A 20,713-nucleotide genomic window follows, 5' to 3' on the forward strand; every position below is an offset into this window, starting at 1 on the left:
TGGGAATGCAAAACGTTACAGCAAGTTTGGAAGACAGTTTCGCAATTTCTTAAAAAACTAAACATACTCTTACCATACAATCTAGCAATCACGCTCCTTGGTATTTATCCAAAGGAGTTAAAAACTTATGTCAACACAAAACTGCATACAGATAGATGTTCACATCAGCTTTATTCATAATTGCCAAAACTTGGAAGCAATCAAGATGTCCTTCAGTAGGTGAATGGATAAATAAACCATGGTACATCCAGACAATGACATATTATTTGGCACTAAAAGGGAATGAGCTATGAAGCCATGAAAAGACATGGAGGAAACTTAAATGCATATATTAAGTGAAAGAAGCCAATTGGAAAAGACTGCATATTGTATGATTCCAGCTGAGGTGGGGGATAAATAAACAGGGCACAGAAGCTTTTCAGGGCAGTGAAAGTACTCTGTATGATATCATAATGATGGATACATGTCACTATACATTTGTCCAAATCCATGGAATGTAAACCAAGAGTGAAACTACAGACTTTGGGTTTTTATAATGTGTCAGTGTAGATTCATCAGTTGTAACAAACGTACTACTCTAGTGGGGGATGTTGGTAATGAGGGAGGTTATGCATGTGTAGGGGCAGGGAATATATGAGAGATTTCTGTACCACCCAACTTTTTTTTTTTTTTTAAGATTTTATTTATTTATTTGACAGAGAGAGACACAGTGAGAGAGGGAACACAAGCAGGGGGAGTGGGAGAGGGAGAAGCACGGAGCAGGGAGCCCGATGCGGGGCTCGATCCCAGGACCCCGGGATCATGACCTGAGCCGAAGGTAGATGCTTAACGACTGAGCCACCCAGGCACCCCCCACCCAACTTTTTTGTGAACCCTAAACTGCTCTTAAAAAATTAAAGTCTTAAAAAGGACTGAATGGCGGCGCCTCTCTCTCTCTCTCTCTCTCGCTGTGTCTCTCTCTGTCAAATAAATAAAATCTTTAAAAAAAAAAAGACTGAACAGTTTCTTAAGAAGATTGCTATGGTCTGCATGTTTGTGCGCCACCCCCCCACATTCACATTGGAATCTTAACGCCCAATGTGATGGTGATTAAGTCCTGAGGGTGGGACTCTCATGAATGGGATTAGTGCTTTTATAATAGAGATCCCACAGAGCTCCCTAGCCTCTTCTGCCAAGTGAAAATACAAAAAGTTTAAGACCCAGAACCTGACCTTGCTGGCACCCTGATCTCAGACTTCCAGCCTCCAGAATTGTGAGAAATAGTTTCTATTGTTCATAAGCTACACGGTCTGTCATATTTTGTTATAGCAGCACAAATGGACCAAGGCAGAAATTGGACACTGAGACTGGAGTGCCAATGTCACAAATACCTAAAAATGTGGAAGTGGCTTTGGAATTGAGTAACTGGTAGAAGCTGGAAGAATTTTGGGTGCATGGTAGAAAAAGCCTACATTGCCATGAACGGACCATTTAAAGCAATTCTGGTGAGAACTCAGAAGGCAAACAGCAAAGAAAACTATAGAGAAAGCCTCAGTCTTCTTAGAGAGTATCTAAGTGGTTGTGAACAGTGTTAGTAGAAATATGATGGATGGTAAAGGCCATTCTGATGAGGTCTCAGATGGAAATGAGGAACATGTTATTGGAAATGAGAGGAAAGGTGATCCTTGTTATAAAGCAGCAAACAGCTTTGCTGAATTGGATTCTCCTCTTGGGGTTTTGTGGAAGGTAGAACTTGTGAGTGATGAAACTGGATATTTGGCTGAGGAAATTTCTAAGCCAAGTGTTGAAGGAGTGGCCTAATTCTTCTTGAATGCTTATAGTAAAATGTGAGAAGAGAAATGATTTAAAGATAGATTGTTAATCAAAAAGGAAGTGGAATCTAAAAATCTGGATACTTTCCAGCATATCCATATTGGAAGAAATGGGAAAAAGCTTGTTCAGGAGAGGACAGGGTGTGGCCAAACCACCTTTTGATTAAGGGGTCAGTATGGGTTTGAACCACAGAGTTAGGTAGCAACCGAAGAAGGAAAAGTCCGTGTGAACTGAAGAGGAAGGAATTAGGCTGGCTGTTGGACTTGGGATTTTACAGGTTGGGATCTTAGAGCTATATGGCTGTGACATTGGGCTATTCTTCAAGACAAGGAGGAAGGACTCCAGCTCATTAGAGCTGCCTCCTCAGTTTCACAAGGCTGGGACGAGACTTTCCTGAGTTTCAACAAGCCACACAACCTCTACCCAAACCAAAGTGGTGCTGCCCAAAGCCATGGGGGGCCAACCCCTGCCCAGGAGAGCCATGGGAGCATGGCTACCTCCATCTAGATTTGGAAAGATGAAGCCACCCAGAACTGTGGGTGTACAACCCAAGCACAGGGCCACCTCTGGCACAAGGGCACCAGAGAGCCCCAACCAGGGCAATTCCTAATGAAGCCATGGGGGTGAGGCCACCCCTGCGATCCCAGACTGGTAGAACCATCGGCATGCAACTTCAACCCATGAGAGCTGCCCTGCAAAGCCATGGGGCTGCAAATGCTCCTGAGGGCCCAGAAGGTGAGACCCTTCCTCCCCACTCCCTGCCCCCCGAGTTGGTCCAGAAGGTAGGACCTCCATCCCAGAGGGCTGAACATCTAGTTAAAATTATTCTCAAACCTTAAGATTTACCATTAGTTGCCTTGTGGGGTTTTGAACTTGCTTGGAACCTGTTACCCCTTCTTTCTCTCCTATGTCTCCCTTTTGGAATGAAAATATCTATCCTAGGTCTGTCCCACCATTGTATTTTAGAAACACGTAATTTGTTTGATTTCATAGATTCACAGCTGGCAGGGATTTCCTTAGAATGAATCATACCTTGAGTCTCACCCATACCTGATTTAGATGAGACTCTGCACTTTATAGACTTTTAGGGCTGTTGGGATGGAATGAATGTATTTTGTATGAGAAGGACATGAATTTGAGGAGCCAGGGATGGAATGCTATGGTCTGAATGTTTGTGTCCCCCCTAAAGTTCACATATTGGAATCCTAACACCCACTGTGGTGGTGTTAGGAGGAGAGGTCTTTGGGAGGTGATGAGGTCATGGCGGGGGCAGGGGGCCTCGTGAATGGGATTAGTGCCCTTATCAAAGAGATCCCACAATGCTCCCTAGCCCCTTCCTTTGTGAGGATACAATGTGTGAGGATACAATGAGAAGTCTGCAACTCCGAAGAGAGCCCTCACCTGACTTAGCTGGCACCTTGATCTCAGATTTCCAGCCTCCAGAACTATGATAAACTTCTGCTGTTTAGAAGTTACATAGTCTATAGCATTTAGTTATAGCAGAACAAACTAAGGCAAGGACTATACAAATATCTGGTCAGATTTCTCTTTCTGAAGTTTGGTTTCTAGTGTTAACAGGGCAGAAGCCTTGTCTCTTTGCCTCACTGTTACATACCCTATACAGGTCTTTATAGGCAGTAAGTAGTCAATATATTATACATTACTGAATGAAATTACATCTATAAAGCACTATGCATATATGAATAGGATAGTATTTTTACCACTGCCAAATAACTTTTCTTCTGTCCTATGGCATTGACTCTCTACCTTCTATTATTTTCCCAACTATATTGCAAGTTGCTTGAATATGGACTTCATGTGTGAGGACCCTTTATATCTTCCATAACACCTTGCATTTCCAGCCATACAGTCAAATTCTAAAAGCTCGGTAGCAAGCAATAACCTTATAAAAAAAAGTTTATTTCCATTATAAAAAGCATCACACCTAACACACACACACAAACACACACACACACATACACACATACACTATTTCACAAGACTTGGGATATAAGTTTATATATAAACGGGCTAAATGTGCTGGAAGAAAACATTATATGTATATGACTTTGAATACAAGTTAAATAAAGCACCTATTCAGAAAGTCATTTTTGCTTTTTTAATTAAAAAAAAAGTGTAGGGGCACCTGGATGGCACAGTCGGTTAAGCGTCTGACTCTTGGTTTTGACTCAGGTCGTGGTCTCGGGGTTGTGGGATCAAGCCTCCTATTGGGCTCTGCGCTCAGTATGGAGTTTGGGATTCTCTCTCCCTCACCCTCTGCCCCTCCCCCCTGCTCGCTCGCTCTCAAATAAATAAATCTTTTTTTTTAAATAGTGGGTACCATCAGGAATCCCTGAGATTTTTTTTAAGATTTGTTTATTTATTTGAGAGAGAGAGAGCACTAGAGAGAGAGAGAGCAAGCATGAGTGGGGGGCAGAGGGAGAGAGAGAAGCAGACTCCCCGCTGAGCAGGGAGCCCAATGTGGGGCTCAATCCCAGGGTCCTGGGATCATGACCAGGGCTGAAGGCAGACGCTTAACCAATTGAGCCACTGAGGTGCCCCAATAAATAAATCTTTTCTTTTAAAGTGTAGCCCTTGAAATACCAATGTAGAGAAAAGTGGAAAGAGTACTGATGTTGGAGGCAAGAAGACCAAAATCAGAATCCAGATTCCACTACTTATGAGCAATGTAATGATGAGTAAGTCATTTAACTTCTGAGTCTCCATTCCTCATTTGTAAAAGAGATTAACATTTATCTCACAGTATTTATATGAAGATTAAACAGGAGAGTGTTTAGCATTGTATCTAATACTTAATGGATGTTCAATGGATATTTATATAGCAGTGTATTTCTACCATACACATGTATTAGTTTTATGAATAACTTTAAGTTAGCAAGGTTTAGTTTAAAATGAACAGAGTAGATTCAAGAGATCTGGTTTCTAATTCTTACTCTACTATTCAACAGCTTGACATTGCACTTTAAAATTCTTATGTATAAAATAGGGATAATATAACTGCTCTACCTACCGTACAGGAAATTGTGAGGATAAAAATAAGAAAACATGTCAAAGTGATGTGAAAAAGCTGTTGGTATTTCATTTATTAAAAATATGTGGTAATGACTGCAGTGTTATAATTTTTTTTCAAGATTTTATTTATTTGACAGAGAGAGAGAGAGCACAAGCAAGGGGAGCGGCAGAGAGAGAGGGAGAAGCAGGTTCCCCACTGAGCAGGGAGCCAGATGCAGGACTAGATCCCAGGACACTGAGATCATGACCTGAGCTGAAGGCAGATGCTTAACCAACTGAGCCACCCAGGAGCCCCTGCAGTGTTATAATTTGAATGATAAAAATAAAAGCCACAAATGTCCAAAAACAGAATTGTCTAAATATGTAAGTAGATAACATACAGTCATTAAAAATGTACATAGATGGATGAAATAATGTGCTTGGGATTTGCTTCAATATAAAGTAAGAAAGGAGAAGTGGATCAGGGTATAGATGAAACAGGACTGGTCCTGAGTTAATAATCATTAATGCTGGGTAATGTGTATATGGGGATCCATTATAATATTCTGCTTACTTTTGTATGTTTGAAAATTTCTCTAATAAAAAAATTAAATATAAGTAACACACTGTAAGATACACGTAAATGGTATGTAGTATAAGTAATATATGTAAATATATCCTAATTAGGCCATTGGAGACCTTTGTGAGATCAGCTGTAGTGGAGGGAAACAAGGACATATGCTGGAATGCAAAAGTCTGAGTGAATTAAAGTAACTGGTTAGGCTTAGATAGCCACCCCCAAAGATGGCCACCAATTCCTTCCCTCACTATATGCACATGCCACTTTTCCCAATGAGAGGTGAGGTCCATTGTCCTTCCTTTTGACTCTGGGATGGCTTTGTGACTTGCTGTGACCCACAGAATGCAGTGGAAGGACACAGTGCCATTTTGGGTCTAGATTTCAAAACTGTATTTTTTCTTTTTATGAAAACACACCTATATTACGAATTAAAAGTCTACTGCTGTTGCAAAGTCATGGCAGACTAAGAAGTTGTTGAGGGCTAAATTATTCTCCAAAGTAAAAGATCTCCTTCAGTTACATTAATCATCCTATCCAAAATGTGATTTCAGCAAACCCTAATCCAGCCCATCCCCACACCACCTCAGGCTTTCTAAGTAGGTAATTTTGCGATAATGATGGACAAACTACTAGTTCTCTCTGTAGGACAAGATGGGACAATTGAAGTCCTTCTGGTTGCCTGACATTTTTCCATTCTACGGCTTCTAATGGATTTATACAACATTTAGCATCTCCTAGTGTCCATCAAAGCTGAATAATTATCTAAATTATGAGAGCTTGATTCAAAGTTTAAACTGAAGGTGTCATTTTTTGTTCTAGAAAATGTCCAGTTTCTAAAACTGTTCTCTAAAGAAGAATCAGTGCTGGCCATCCTAACAGTTTTGGCACTTGCTGTTTTTGATGCTCAGCTCTCATAGCTGCGGGTTTCCCATCCTTTCCCTCACCAACCCCCCCGCCATGCTACCTTTTTTTTTGTAATATCACCAACTCCCTAACCACATTCAGTTTTCAAGTTCTATTATTACAATATAAACTATATGTACTGGCCTTTCTTTTCTTTTTTTTTTTTTAAAGACTTTATTTATTTATTTTAGAGAAAGTGAGAGTATGAGTAAGCATGAGCAGCGGGAGGAGCAGAGGGGGAGGGAGAAGGAGAGAAATCTCCAAGCACACTCTGTGCTGAGTGCGGAGCCTGATGTAGGGCTCGATCTCACGACCCTGAGATCGTGACCTGAGCCAAAACCAAAAGTTGGATGCTTAACCGACTGAGGCACCCAGGCGCCACACTGGCCTTTCTTTTTAAAAAGAGTTAAGGATAACTAACCACTTAATAGAAATTCAGTCTATAGCTTCCAAAGCATCAGAGGGGGAAAAAAAGCTGGAACCAGGGAAGACAAAGAGAACTTCAACAACATGATGTGTAGAAACAGAATGCATTTCTTATGATTTCAGATATATTTAAAGAGATTATCTCACTAGTCGGATAAAGACATAAATCTTTCTATATTGTATTTAAAAGGGCATACTTAAAAAATGATGCTAAGAGACTGAAAGTATTCCAAGCAAGTGCTACCTAAAAGCAATATCAAAATCAGACAAAAGAGACTTTAATGCCAAAAGTTTTATTAGCAAAAAGAGTGTCAATAATTATAAATGGGACAATTCATAATTATAAATGGGACATGTAACAATCCTGATCCTGAATGCACCTAACTTTAAAATACATAACCCAGAACATTTGATTCTTTTGATATATCCTGAAAACTCAAAATAGACTATTTTGTTCAGATGGTGATTTCCATGGAACCATCAAGATTTCCCCTCAAAAGACTGTATAAGTCCATTTACTTCACAATTTAACTTTTCTTTTGTTTTTATGTTTATCCAAGCCACAAATGCACATAAAGTACCAACTAGTTCCATAAGATTTATTAATAAAAATTATCTGTTAGCCAATTCTCTTAATATTTTACTTTCATGTTAGCCAATTCTCTTAATATTTTACTTTCATGTTCTAAATAACATGCTTCCTTTTTGTTGACTTTTTTTTTTAGTTTAGTGATTTCCTACTTACTTCCCATATGGAGAATGAGTATTTAGCTCTTTGATCTCACCATCAACACAGATACACTCTCATTCTTCCAATAAGTTTATATCTTCCCTTTGGTTAATTCACTATTCACTATTAGTATTACTGTGACTATGTATGATATTCAGAGATGAACCACATAGTAAACCATGGTTACTTTTTTCCTTGCTACATTACTTTTCCCCCTAGAGTTAAATGTCTTGTTCTTTTATTTATCCAGCTTTATATGAACTCATCAATAATTCAACTCCAAATTAAATCATCTCTCAAGATGTTCATTCACGCCTGATTTTCTACCAATTTCATCTTCTTGAAGCCACTCCCAGAGCTTCTGACCTGCACCCATCTGGACTGACTCCCCTCTTGCGAGGACACAGCTGTCTTCTTGGGAAGACCCTTCTACTTTTCCCCACCTTGGAGCTCCTGTTTCCTGTATCCTATGCCTTTCTCTCTTGGTTTCCTTCTTCCTTTTAATGGATCACGTCCTTTTGGAGATTCTTCAAGAAGGTTACATGGGAACTTTTATGTCTTAAAAAATCCATTCTAATTCCTGTTTGCATATAGCCTGTTTGGGCTTTTTTTTTCCTCTGAAAGCTTGCAGAATCTTTTCTTTGGTCTATAGTAAACTTTCATGATGATGTGCCTGTGGATGAAACTATTTTTATCTGTTGTTCTAAGTATTTGGTAGACCTTTCAATCAAGAATCTCATGTCCTTCAATTCTGGGAAATTTTCGTGCCTTGTTTCATTGACTTTGTCCACTCCAGACTCCTACCATCCTGATCTTGGACATGCTGGACTAGCCCTCTAAATTTCTAATCTTTTCTCTCCTGTCTTCCATCTTTTTAACATTTTTCTCTACTTCCCAGCTATTTAGCTTGTTTATATTCCAACCCTTCTATTAAGTTTACTATTTCTTCTACCATTTTTTTAAAGATTTTATTTTTTTATTTGAGAGAGACAGTGGGAGCACACGAGTGGGGGAGAGGGGCAGAGGGAAAGGGGGAAGCAGACTCCCGCTGAGCAGGGAGCCCGATGTGGGGCTCGATCCCAGGACTCCGGGATCATGGCCTGAGCCGAAGGCAGATGCTTAACCAACTGAGCCACCCAAGCACCCCTCTTCTACCATGTTTTTAATTTTCAAGAGTTCTTACTTATTCTCTGAATATTCCTTGTTTCAGGAAGGCAATATCTTTTCTCTCTTGGGATATTAAATGGTAAGATTTTGCTTGTTCTGTTTTATTTCCTTTTCCCTGCATAGGCAATATTGTGTTTTGTTTTGTTTTGTTTTCTGTTTGTTCTCTATCTTTCATGTTAGAGGCTTTCCTCAGATGTGTGGTCATTCATGAGAGCCTACTTATGTTTAAGGTTAAGGGACTAAAAAGCTGCCTAGATGCTTTAGCATATATATGGGGCTTGTTGACCGTGAACTTTAACATTAGGTGATCTGGCTGGACTTTCTGTTGGGGAACCACTGATTGTCAGCATTATTTCCTCTTTCCTCCTGGGCTGATAAGATTCCCCAGAGACTTTCAATCTCCCCCATGGGATAAACATTTGGCTGCCAGCATTTTAGGAGCCATGTAAGAGAGGAAAGTTGGAAGTGGGGAGACAAGCTCACCATTAAATGTGCTTGTATTCATTTAATCCCCTTGTTTTTGATGAAGCAGAAAGTATAGTCTAAGAATAAGGACTGGAGGGTCCTGGGTTTCTCCTGGGAGTTAATTTCCTCACAGAACCTTGTAAAGACCTAGAGCAAGAGTGAAGGGTGCGGGGTGAAAACAGTGGGTATTAATGGCAAATATGTAGCCCTTAGAGTCAACGAACTCCCTGAAACCTCACTTATCCCCATGTGCCAAATGTCCAGCAGCTAAGCATTTACTTCCTGTTGAAAATGGAAATGTTCTTCTCTTACAAAACTGAATAAATTGTTTGGAGGGCACCAGTCCAACAACTGTGGCATTTATGGTTCGTGGTGTAATAGGCAGTTCCCACCCACTCATCCTAAAACAAAGATTGACAGTTGACCAGCACTGACTATTTACACACAATTGCTGGTCAACTTTTCAGATGCCTCATTCTTAAATATAAATGGACCACCAAAAATCATCAGAAATTTGAGAAAAGTTTACAACCTGAAAAACAAACAAACATAAAAGTGGGAAACAATCTCAGAGGAAAGAAAAATAATTCAGGGAATAGAAAAGAACTTAAAAAAAATTCTAGTTAATGTTTAAGAACCGGAAACTTTCCACTACACTATTTCACAGCCACACCATAGGACAGGAATTGTTATGCTCATCATGAAGATTAGGAAGTTGATGTTCAGAATGAGGATGCCTTGGATAAGCTTATGCTCCCAGCCAGTAACATGCCTGAGATTTGAGTCTTCATGTTCTGATTCCCTAGTGGTCTTTTAGTTGAACCAGAGCTGCTTTGGTATTTATAAACTCCACACAGCGTATAGTTACACAGAACCATATGAAAATAAGTTCCCAATACATGAAACCACAAAATTCTTAGTTGGAAAGCATTCATCTTTATTTCTATCCCATGTATGCTATTCTTTTAGCCTAGGCATCTTTTCTTGGTAACGTAAAGTGATATTAACATTCGTAGCAGGAACAATTTTAAGTCGCATGTTCTCATGGAACATATCACAGAATGAAGCCCGGGACAGAGGTATGACTAAGAGAGGCTAAATTTGGAATTTGAGATTCTAACATAATTCGACCACTAGATAGTAAATAAGCTAAGAAGTGTCCCCCCAGATTCTGCATGTAGTCTTTACTTACATAACAATGGCTGAGGCAGGGGTAATGAATACCACATAACAGAAGTTCAATAAATGTATGTTGAACAAATGAATGAATGGATGAAAGTTTCAACTCTTTCCAAAAAAATTATTTAAAAGCAAGGATAAACTTTGACAAAAGAAAATCACTACATTTTCACAATCTGTGTTACAGATCATGAATACTGAGCACTTCACACTGCATAAAGTAAATATACATTAAGTACATCCAACCAAGTTTAGAACACTTTAATATGAGTTTAAACATAAGGGTAGTAGGATAGGCAATACTTTGACTTTTTTTTTTTTAAAGATTTTATTTATTTATCTGACAGAGAGAGACAGCACGAGAGAGGGAACACAAGCAGTGGGGGAATGGGAGAAGGAGAAGCAGGCTTCCCGCCGAGCAGGGAGCCCGATGCGGGGCTCGATGCGGGGCTCAATCCCAGGACCCTGGGATCACGACCTGAGCCAAAGGCAGACGCTTAACAACTGAGCCACCCAGGCGCCCCGGCAATACTTTGGTTTTGAATGATTGTTTTTATACTCACTCAAGCTGGAAAATAGCTTTGCAAAATACCAAAAAAAAAAAAAAAAAAAGCAATGTAGGAAGTATTCAAGTAAGTTTTTACTTTCACAATGTATATATAATGTAAATCTTGGATCAAGTCCACAACCAGTCCATACCAAGTCACTAAAAGAAAGTTGAAATAATCTGCTGCCCTATGTCAGGCTTTGGACAAAAATAGGTATTTTTACAAACAAGCTACTTACACAATAACAAAATGAAGTAGCAAATTCTAAACCTAGTGCTTTGATTTACTACCATAAAAGTGCCCTCTGTGGCCACAGTGAACATAGCAGTAAGTGGCAGAAGGCAATATGCCACTGACCTTGGATCTTAACACCACCACATTTAATACTCGGTGTTCTAAGCACCGTATGCAAATAAACTTGGTGGGGTTTTTTGCACTGTAGTATATATTTCTTTTTTTTTATTTCAAGTTTTTATTTAAATTCCAGTTAGTTAACATAGAGTGTAATATTGGTTTCAGGTATAGAATTTAGTGATTCATCACTTACGTACAACACCCAGTGCTCATCACAACAAGTACCCTCCTTAACACCCACCACCCATTTGGCCCATCCCCCACCCATCTGCCCTCCCACAACCCTCAGTTTGTTCTCTATGGTTAAGAGTCTCTTATGGTTTACTTCCCTCTCTCTCTTTTTTTTCCCTTTCCCCATGTTCATCTGTTTTGTTTCTTAAATTCCACATATGAGTGAAATCATATGGTATTTGTCTTTCTCTGATTGATTTCATTTACCATTATACCCTCTAGGTACATTCACATCATTGGAAATGGCAAGATTTCATTCTTTTTGATGACTGAATAATATTCCTGTGTGTGTGTGTGTGTGTGTGTGTGTGTGTACACAGACTGGTTGCTTTAAGACCTTCACACTTGTTTAACAGATTTGTTACTTTAAGATCTTCACACTCACTGATGTGGCCAGCAATTCCCCACCAAGTTATCTCTTCGAACCCATGAAAGACTCTATCACCATTTTTATTTATTTTGTTATAATAAATAATATCTTCAGTCAGTTGCCCAAAAACTGACATTTAAATTAGCCTGCAAAGTCTCATTGTCAGTATATGTATAATTCCTGTCAGATAGTGAGAAATATTAAGTGAAGCAACAAAGTGACTGAGGGGATGTGTAATTTAAAGAGGGTGGTCATGATGGTGTACTGGACCATTATATGAAGGCAAATACTATGCTGTCCAGGGCCTCCTCATTCCGATGGGAGAATCCTAGACCACCTCAGGGGAATCCTATTCACTAAGGAAGGTCAAGTGGCAGGAAATCCCAGACAGTGATATTGTATCAGGTAACGGCAGCATTACTTCACATGGGCCATGCTGATGCCCAAAGGGAAATTCTTCGTATTTTCATCTTTTTTTTTTTTTTTTTACTGAAAACCTAACCCATAGGAAACAGCATTCATTTCAACTTAAAAAGAAACTTTCCCCTTTCCCTCCGTGACTCAGAACACTAACTAGTAATACTGTAAAGTAGGAAAACTACTTAAATCTCAGCTTCACTGAAGAGTTTATATTTGGCATACTAGAGATATTTCCAACACCATTCCTTAAATTCCTCTAAAGACCTCTCCCACTTATAGCAGTATTTGCCCAAGACTTCAATAAGGCCTTTTTCTTCACAAGCGTCAATATTCAAAGTTACTTGGAAATTGTGATGGAAAAAAAAATGGAGCAAAAATAGTTCTTTTAAAAAAATCTCATTTATTCTCCAATTCCATCTCCAAAAAACATAAAGTATATATAACTGAAATCCATCTTTAATTATCAAAACACTCTGAGATCATCTCATACATTTTTCCTAAAAAAAAAAAAAAAACTGAGAAAGGGTGTCTCCTATTAATTGGTAATTACATTTGTTAAGTCATCTCCTTGTACATTTAACCAGTGTGACCCTTCAAAAAGATACAGGAAAATAATGAGTTACTTCTATGTGCCAGGCACTCTATTAGCTGCATCACAAAAAGTATAAAAGATCTAAGGTTCAATGCCCATTCTGTTACTCATTAGCTGTATGATATTGGGCATACTACTCAAATACTCTCAATCTTAATGTCAACATCTTGACATTTGCTATAATAATAGTCCCCTCACAGGGTTACTGTAGGGTTTAAACCAGCTAATGGTTGTTGTAGCAAAGTCTTAGGATCCATAGTTGGCACCTAGTGTTAGCTGCCTATAGCCAGTGCCAATAAAACAGAACTAAGAACCAGATCTGTTGCAGGAAAGAAAAGTTGGCCAGAATTCCTGGCAAAGAGCTGAAGAATCAAATTAGTATTCTCTCAAGAATCTTCAGCCTTGGGCCTGCATCCATTTGGAGGGAAGGTCTGGAGAACTATTCGGGAGAAGCCTTGGGGCAGACTGGTCCTAACACAAACCAAAGGTTATGGATCGGACCAGACTGGCCTCTGGAATGCAACATTTGACTCAAGTTGGCATGCAGAAGCAATGCAATAGGGTTTTCTTTAAAAATATGTAGTGCTAGGTAAATTGTTATTACTACATACATAACACGCACAGATACCTGCTCTCAAGCAGAGATGGATTTAAATGTTGCATGGCTGAGGGGAAGACAGAATAGATGAGTGGCTGACTATATCAGAGAAAGCAAGGAATGTGGTGATAAAACTAGATTAGAGAAGCCATAGAGGGTGATAGCTAAGCATTCAGGCTCTAAAATCAGAATGCTCAGTTTCAATTCTTGTCTCCATCACTCACTCTTTAGCATAAACTCAGGCAAGTTAAGGAACTTTTATGTGCCTAAGTTTCTTCCTGGATAAAAAAGAGTAATATTAGTACCTACCTCATAGGGTTGTTATAAGAATTAAAAAGTTAATATATATAAAGCACTTTATATGTTACATAAATATCTAATATATTTCTATACATATAACATATAAATAGATTTTGTGTGTGTGTGTGTGTGTATATACTTTTTTTATATATATAAAGCACTAACAATGTATATGTAAAGAAGATTGCCCAGCACATAGTAAGCATCAGTGTCCCAATCTGTAAAATGGGAACAATAAAATGTCTTACTTTATAGCTTGTTATAAGAATTAAATAAATTATATCTATAAAGTGCTTAGCACATAATAAATCAACACATATTTGGTATTTTTATTAGAACATGGGTGGGTACCAAAAATAATTTTAATCCAGGGAAAAATACTTCGTAATGGAATATAACAGAAAATATCATGAAAAACATTATTCTCGTTTTAGTGTTGAATATATTTACTAGGAAACCATGAGTAACTTGGCATACTTGTCCACTTTCCACTGTACAAAACACATCTGAATAATTCCATCTCTTAGATCTGTCACAGGATCTAAGTCACAGATAAAAAAATACAGAAGATGAAGAAGACAAAGAAGGAGGAGGAAAGAAACCACAACTACAATAGCAATTTTTTAAAAAAGATTTTATTTATTTATTTGGCAGAGAGAGAGAGAGCGCGCGCACACAAGCAGGGGGAACGGCAGGCAGAGGAAGAAGGAGAAGCAGGCGGGGATGAACCCAGGACCCTGGGATCATGACCTGAGCTGAAGGCAGACGCCTAATCGACTGAGCTACCCAGGCGCCCCTACAATAGCAATTTTGAAATAATATTCCTCTCAATATTCATTCACCAGCAAAGAAAAAAAAAAAAAAACGAATAACCTAAACTAACAACCAAAAAGCTTATTTATAAATATAGAGAAAATATCACTTCTAACTTCTGAAAAATGGGCATTCATAAAGAAATTTGTTGAAACATGCCTTCTAAAGAACAAATGTTGCCAGAAAATTTAGAACTTAAAGGTCAATTCACCGAAACCCAAATAAGCATAACTCCGATTTAGTCCACAAAGAAACCCAGAGAGTACAGAAGTCAAGGCACCAAGAAAACTTTAAGGAGGCTGTGGCCAACAGCGTACTAACTGCTGAAAGGCCAAGGCAACACCGGGTAAGTGTCCATGAGGTACGGCAGCAAAAGCATATAATTGATGATCTTAATAAAATCATTGTATGGACTGGCTGGGATTGTGGAAAATACTAGATAAATCAGCACAGTCTGGGAAATGATTTTTATAGAGAGAGGAGCAAAAGACTAAGCATGAGTCACTAACTTTGAGTTAGAATAAGCTTCCTCAATTTAGGAGATATTCAAACTGGGATTTTTTTTTTCAGATCGTAACTTTTATTCTTATGGTGATAAACAAAAGCCAATTGATATTGGGGATTTATTCCACAAAGCCTATTACTAGGTCATCCTTTGACCCAAAGTGAATAGAATAATTTTAATCTTTCCACCTAAAAGATGTTAAAGCACAAAAATTTAAGATGATATATATGAAAGTTTAAACTGAATGATGTTTAGGGCCCCTGGGTGGCTCAGTTGGTTAAGCGTCTGACTCTTGTCTCCATTCAGATCTTGATCTCAGGGTCATGACTTCAAGCCCTGTGTTGGAGCCTGCTTAAAAAAATTTTTTTTTCTTAATTTTAAAAAATAAACTGAATGATGTTTTCCTGGATTTTATTAGAATACTTCTGTGCTAAGAGATTCTCAGCTAGCAGGGCACCTGGCTCACTCAGTCCGTGGAACATGGGACTCTTGATCTTGGGGTTGTTAGTTTGAGCCCCATATTGGGTGTAGAGATTACTTAAAAATAAAATCTTTAAAAAAGAGAGAGTCTCACTTATCAATGGAAGATTAAAAATCTTTTTTGAAGATGTGATGTGTGTACCAGTCTCCATCCCAAAGGATTATGCAGACAAGTGCTTGAGAAACCACCTGTAAATTCTTCTGATCAGGTATGAATGACAATACCATTTATCTATCCATCTAGACAGCACTGTCCAATAGAAATATAATGCGAGTCATCCTGTCAGTATGGCTAAAACCAAAATCATAAGAAACAAGTGTTGGGGAGAAAAAGGAATCCTCATGCACTGTTGGTGGAAATGCAACTGGTATGACCACTGTGGAAAACAGAATGGAGGTTCCTCAAAGAATTAAAAATAGAATGAGCCTCTGATCCTGTAACTGCACTACTGGGTATTTACCCAAAGAATATGAAAACACTAATTCGAAGGGATATATGAATCCCTATGTTTACTGCAGCATTATAGCCAAACTATGGAAGCAGCTGAAGTGTGGATAAAGAAGATGTGATTTATATATATATACATTCCATATATAATATTCCATTATATATATATAATGGAATATTATTCAACCATAAAAAGAATGAAATCTTGCCATTTGCAACAACTTGGATGGATCTAGAGAGAATAATGCTAAGTGAAATAAGCCAGAGAAAAACAAATACCATATGATCTCACTCATATGTGGAATTTAAGAAACAAGACAAATGAACAAAGAAAAAAAAAAAGACAAATGAAAAACCGACTCTTAACCATAGAGAACAAACAGATGTTTGTTTGGGGGATGGTGAAATAGATGAAGGGGATTAGGAGTGCACTTCTCTTTTTTTTTAATATTTTATTTATTTGACAGAGAGAGAGACAGTGAGAGAGGGAACACAAGCCGGGGGAGTGGGAGAGGGAGAAGCAGGCTCCCCGATGAGCAGGGAGCCCGAAGTGGGGCTCGATCCCAGGACTCTGGGATCATGACCTGAGCCGAAGGCAGCTGCTTCGAGCCACCCCAGGAGTGCACTTTTCTTTGATGAGCACTGAGTAACGTGTGGAACTGCTGGATCGCTATATTGTACACCTGAAACTAATACAGCACTGTATGTTAACTACCCTGAAATTAAAATTTTTTAAATAATTTTTTAAAAATTAAATAAATAACTCTTTAAAAAAAAGAATTATAGTGTGAGTTACATATGTAATTTAAAATTTTCTAGTAACCATATTTAAAAAGTAAAAAGAAATAGATGTAGTTAATCTTAGTATTTTCTTTTTTTTTTTTTAAAGATTTTATTTATTTATTTGAGAGAGAGAGAGAGAGATAGCGAGAGAGAGCGCAAGTGGGGAGGAGAGGGAGAAGCAGGCTCCCTGCTGAACAAGGAGCCGGATGCGGGGCTTGATCCCAGGACTCTGGGATCGTGACTTAGGCCGAAGGCAGCGGCTTAACCGACTAAGCCACCCAGGCGCCCCAGTATTTTCTATTTAATCTAATATCCAAAATGTTATTTCAGCATGTGATCAACATGAAAATCATTGCTAAGATATTTTACATTCTTTTTTTCATACTAAATCTTTGAAATTGAGGTGTATTTTACATTTGCAACATATCTCAATTTGTACTAGCCTCATTTCAAATGCTCAGTAGTTGCTTGTGGCTAGAGGTTGCCGTATTGGACCATACAGTTCTAGAATCCAGGTTCCCTGCTAACAGGAGTATGGGTTTTCTTGTTCACAGATGTAACTGTAGCATTAAGAAGAGTGTCTGGCACAAAATGAGCCCTCAGGGAATATTTGTTGAATGAATGAACAAATGAATGAATTAATCCATGGGTTTTACACACATATATGAAAAAAAAATTCCTATGACATAGATGAAATTTTAATTATATGACTAGAACTATTAAGAGAAGCATATAATTATATTAAACTCAATTCTAGCCCAGACTATAGTTTAGTGATACACAGTTAGTCAATACAAATTCCTAAATAGATGCATACTTTCAAAAACAGTATAAACATGTTTTACTATCAATAGGGAATATTCTTCTATAATCACTTTAAACATGATTTTCCCAAACATTTAGGAAATTAATATGCTGTCACACACCTCTAGTAAAATCAAATAAACCATAGCTTTTCTCTCTGGAATGAATGAACTCCACATTCATCAAATACACACAATTCTTACATATTCCACTAGCATTGGCAAAGAAATGCTTTTTGGCTTAATGTCCAATTCACTCTAAAACTGGCAAAAGAATATGCCAAAAATAGTTTCAAAGCCCTGACAAAAAGTTACATTATGTTCTTGATTTTAAAAATGTTTACCCCCAAAAGTACTGAGATTACTTAATGTAAATGAAATATGCCCCAAACAGCTGATGTTTGATAACAAAGGTTGGATAGAAAAGCTTACCTTCTCTGCTAAGAGCTCTCTTATCTTGCTTGCTTGAACTCTAAATTTCATGAGCTGGGACTCCAGAGCTACACATCGTTCTTTCCAATCTACTGGTCCATCTGTCTCAGAAAGCTCTGCCATATTTATTCTAGAAAAGAAAGCATTCAAACAACATAATACCAATTAGCACTCAAGATAATTCATTACATCATCCCATGTACGCATTCTAGTTACCATCTAATGATATCCACATACAAATTTTATAAATTCTCAGATAAATTTCAGAACTGGCTGAATAGCTCATGGAAAAAACTTACTGGGAGACAGGAGGCCAGGGTTGGAGGCCCAATGTGTTTATTATTCATCCTTTCTATATAACGTATCCTTTCCATGTCTCAGTTTACCCAATCTTGAAAAAGCAGGACACTGATCATAACAAACCATCGTTCCTCCTGAGTATATTGTGAGGAACAAATTAAATACTGCTATTTTTAACAGCACTTTGGACAGAATAATAGCACCACCCAAACAGAGACTACTGGTATTATTTTAGCTCTGCCCAACAGATAAAACATTTTTTTAAACTTTCAGTTCATAATTTTACCACACTCCTAAATTTACAGGACTATCTCAATCCGATTCAGTTGGTAGCATGACAGAATAACCTAAGACACTTCATTACTAGACCTACAATTATAAGTTAGATTTACATTATAATTATTACTTACCATCACCCTAAATTTGTCTTGGTCCAAGCTCTCTTTCAAGCTAAAAATCCTTTAGCATATTTAACTGGGCAAAGTATTATGACATTGGACATATTTGTATAATTTCTTTTCTGTTGCAAGAAAAGATATAAATATAAAATTTGGAATCACCTACATTAAGTAAATCGGTGTTCCCCATGACATTAATGTTTCCTTTTGGAGGAGATAAATCCCAGGGAAAAGCCTGTTAAGAGGGAAGCCAGGAGGCAAGGGAGCTGGTTTTGAAATTCTAAAGTGCAAAAAAACTATAACTTCATTGTTTCTGGTTCTGGGATTCATAAACGTTGTTTTAAATGTTAATGTTTCATCGTGCCATTTGAATAAATGACTTGATGATATATTTCCGAATTGCCCTAGCTTTGAACAGATAAAATTTGCATTACGAATGGATTTCCATAAGGAGCTAAGCCCTGGTCTCAGCATATACGTGACAGAAAAACTCTGAGAACCCCAGGATAGATCTGCAGCTGAAGTGTACCATTCTTTTGTTTTCCAAAAATATGTGTCCCTCACATATTAACCAAGTTGATTTTCTCAGTATTTAGTGTAATATAGCCCTTCCTAAACCTATACAAGTTTTTAAAAACTTGGTGTTGCTAAAAACCCACAAAAGATTATTTTCCTAGTATAAGTATTGTTTTGTGCTTAAACCAATTTTCACATTAATACTGACATTATCATTCAAAAATTTAGAAATAAATAAAAGTAGAGTTGTTCTACAAAGGCTACAACTTTATTAAGACCACCAACCATCTCAAAGCTTCCAGATGCTCCTAAATTCTAGCCATAATTTCGGGGAAACTTGTAAGGGTAAAACTGGAAATCATTCTCTTTTCATTTTTTTGATTTTATAGAAGGTTCACACCATTGTTTTCTGAGTCTCTTCTAAGGATATCAGCCTTGTTAATGACCTTTATCATTCCCTGCATTTAGGAGTAGATAATGCACAAACTTTGTCAGTCACAAACTTTTTCTCAATTCCGCTACTTCATTTCTTTCCTCCTTAGCTTTCGAGTGGACACAGAAAGAAAATATGGATGAAAAAAAAAAAAAAGAAGAAAATATGGATGAAATATTATAAAATAAAAATTGGTCCTGAAAGAGATGTCGTTAAGTCTTCAATCATTTGTATCTTTGCACAGAAATGTACTGATACTGTTAAACAAGAGTTTAATTCACGTTGGTGAATTTTTGCTCTCCATTCTACTGTAAAATCTCTACAGTTTAAAAAATAACATAAAGGCAGATATTTTTCAACAAATGAAAATCAATCAATACAGTGAACCATATTAATATAGTAGTAGACAAAACCACATAATCATTTCATTCAATGCAGAGAAAAACATTTGACAAAATTCAACACCCTTTCAGGATAAAAAGAGTCCATAAGCTAGTAATAGAAGGGAACTTCTTCAGCCTGACAAAAAGCACCTACAAAAAGCCCACAGCTAACATTAAACTTAATGATCAATGACTGATCTGCCAAAGACCAGGAATAAGACAAGAATGTCTGCTTTTGCCATTTCTAGCCAACAATGTACTAGAGGTTCTAGCCAGGGCCAGAAAATAAAATAAAAAGAATCCAGTTTGAAAACTAAATCTATCTCTGGGCCTGGCATATACTAGATATTCAATTTAAAAAAAGAAAGAAAAAAAGAAAAAGAAAACTAAATTATTTCTCTTTCAGATGTCATGATCTTGTACATAAAAAATTCTAAGGAATTCACAAAAAAGCTATTAGAACTACTTGAGTTCAGCAAGGTTTCAGGAAGCCAGATCAAAATACAATCAATTATATCAATTGTTTTTCTATGCATTACCAAGAAAAAAATTCAAAAATGAAATCAAGAATATATTCCACATACAACAGCATCAAAAATAACAAAATACTTAGGAATAAATTTAACAAAAGAAGTGTTAAGGCTTGTACTCTGAAAACTACAAAACATCATTGAAAGAAATTAAAGAAGACCTAAATAAATGAAAGACATCCACGTTCATGGATTGGAATAC

The 20,713-nt window shown here is 37.5% G+C and overlaps 1 protein-coding gene across 1 annotated transcript in view; it reads right to left on the minus strand.

The window, feature by feature from the left end:
* LOC116629016 (pleckstrin homology domain-containing family H member 2-like) overlaps nucleotides 1-20,713 on the minus strand; it is a 54,491-nt gene that overhangs the window by 29,960 nt on the left and 3,818 nt on the right. Inside the window, exon 2 of the mRNA XM_032399306.1 lies at nucleotides 17,952-18,081. Within this exon, the coding sequence (XP_032255197.1) occupies nucleotides 17,952-18,074 (123 nt within the window). The 5' untranslated portion in view covers nucleotides 18,075-18,081. The remainder of the gene's footprint in view (nucleotides 1-17,951; nucleotides 18,082-20,713) is intronic.

This window comes from Phoca vitulina, unplaced genomic scaffold (assembly GCF_004348235.1).
Source record: "Phoca vitulina isolate PV1807 unplaced genomic scaffold, GSC_HSeal_1.0 scaffold175, whole genome shotgun sequence".
Lineage (NCBI taxonomy): Eukaryota > Metazoa > Chordata > Mammalia > Carnivora > Phocidae > Phoca > Phoca vitulina.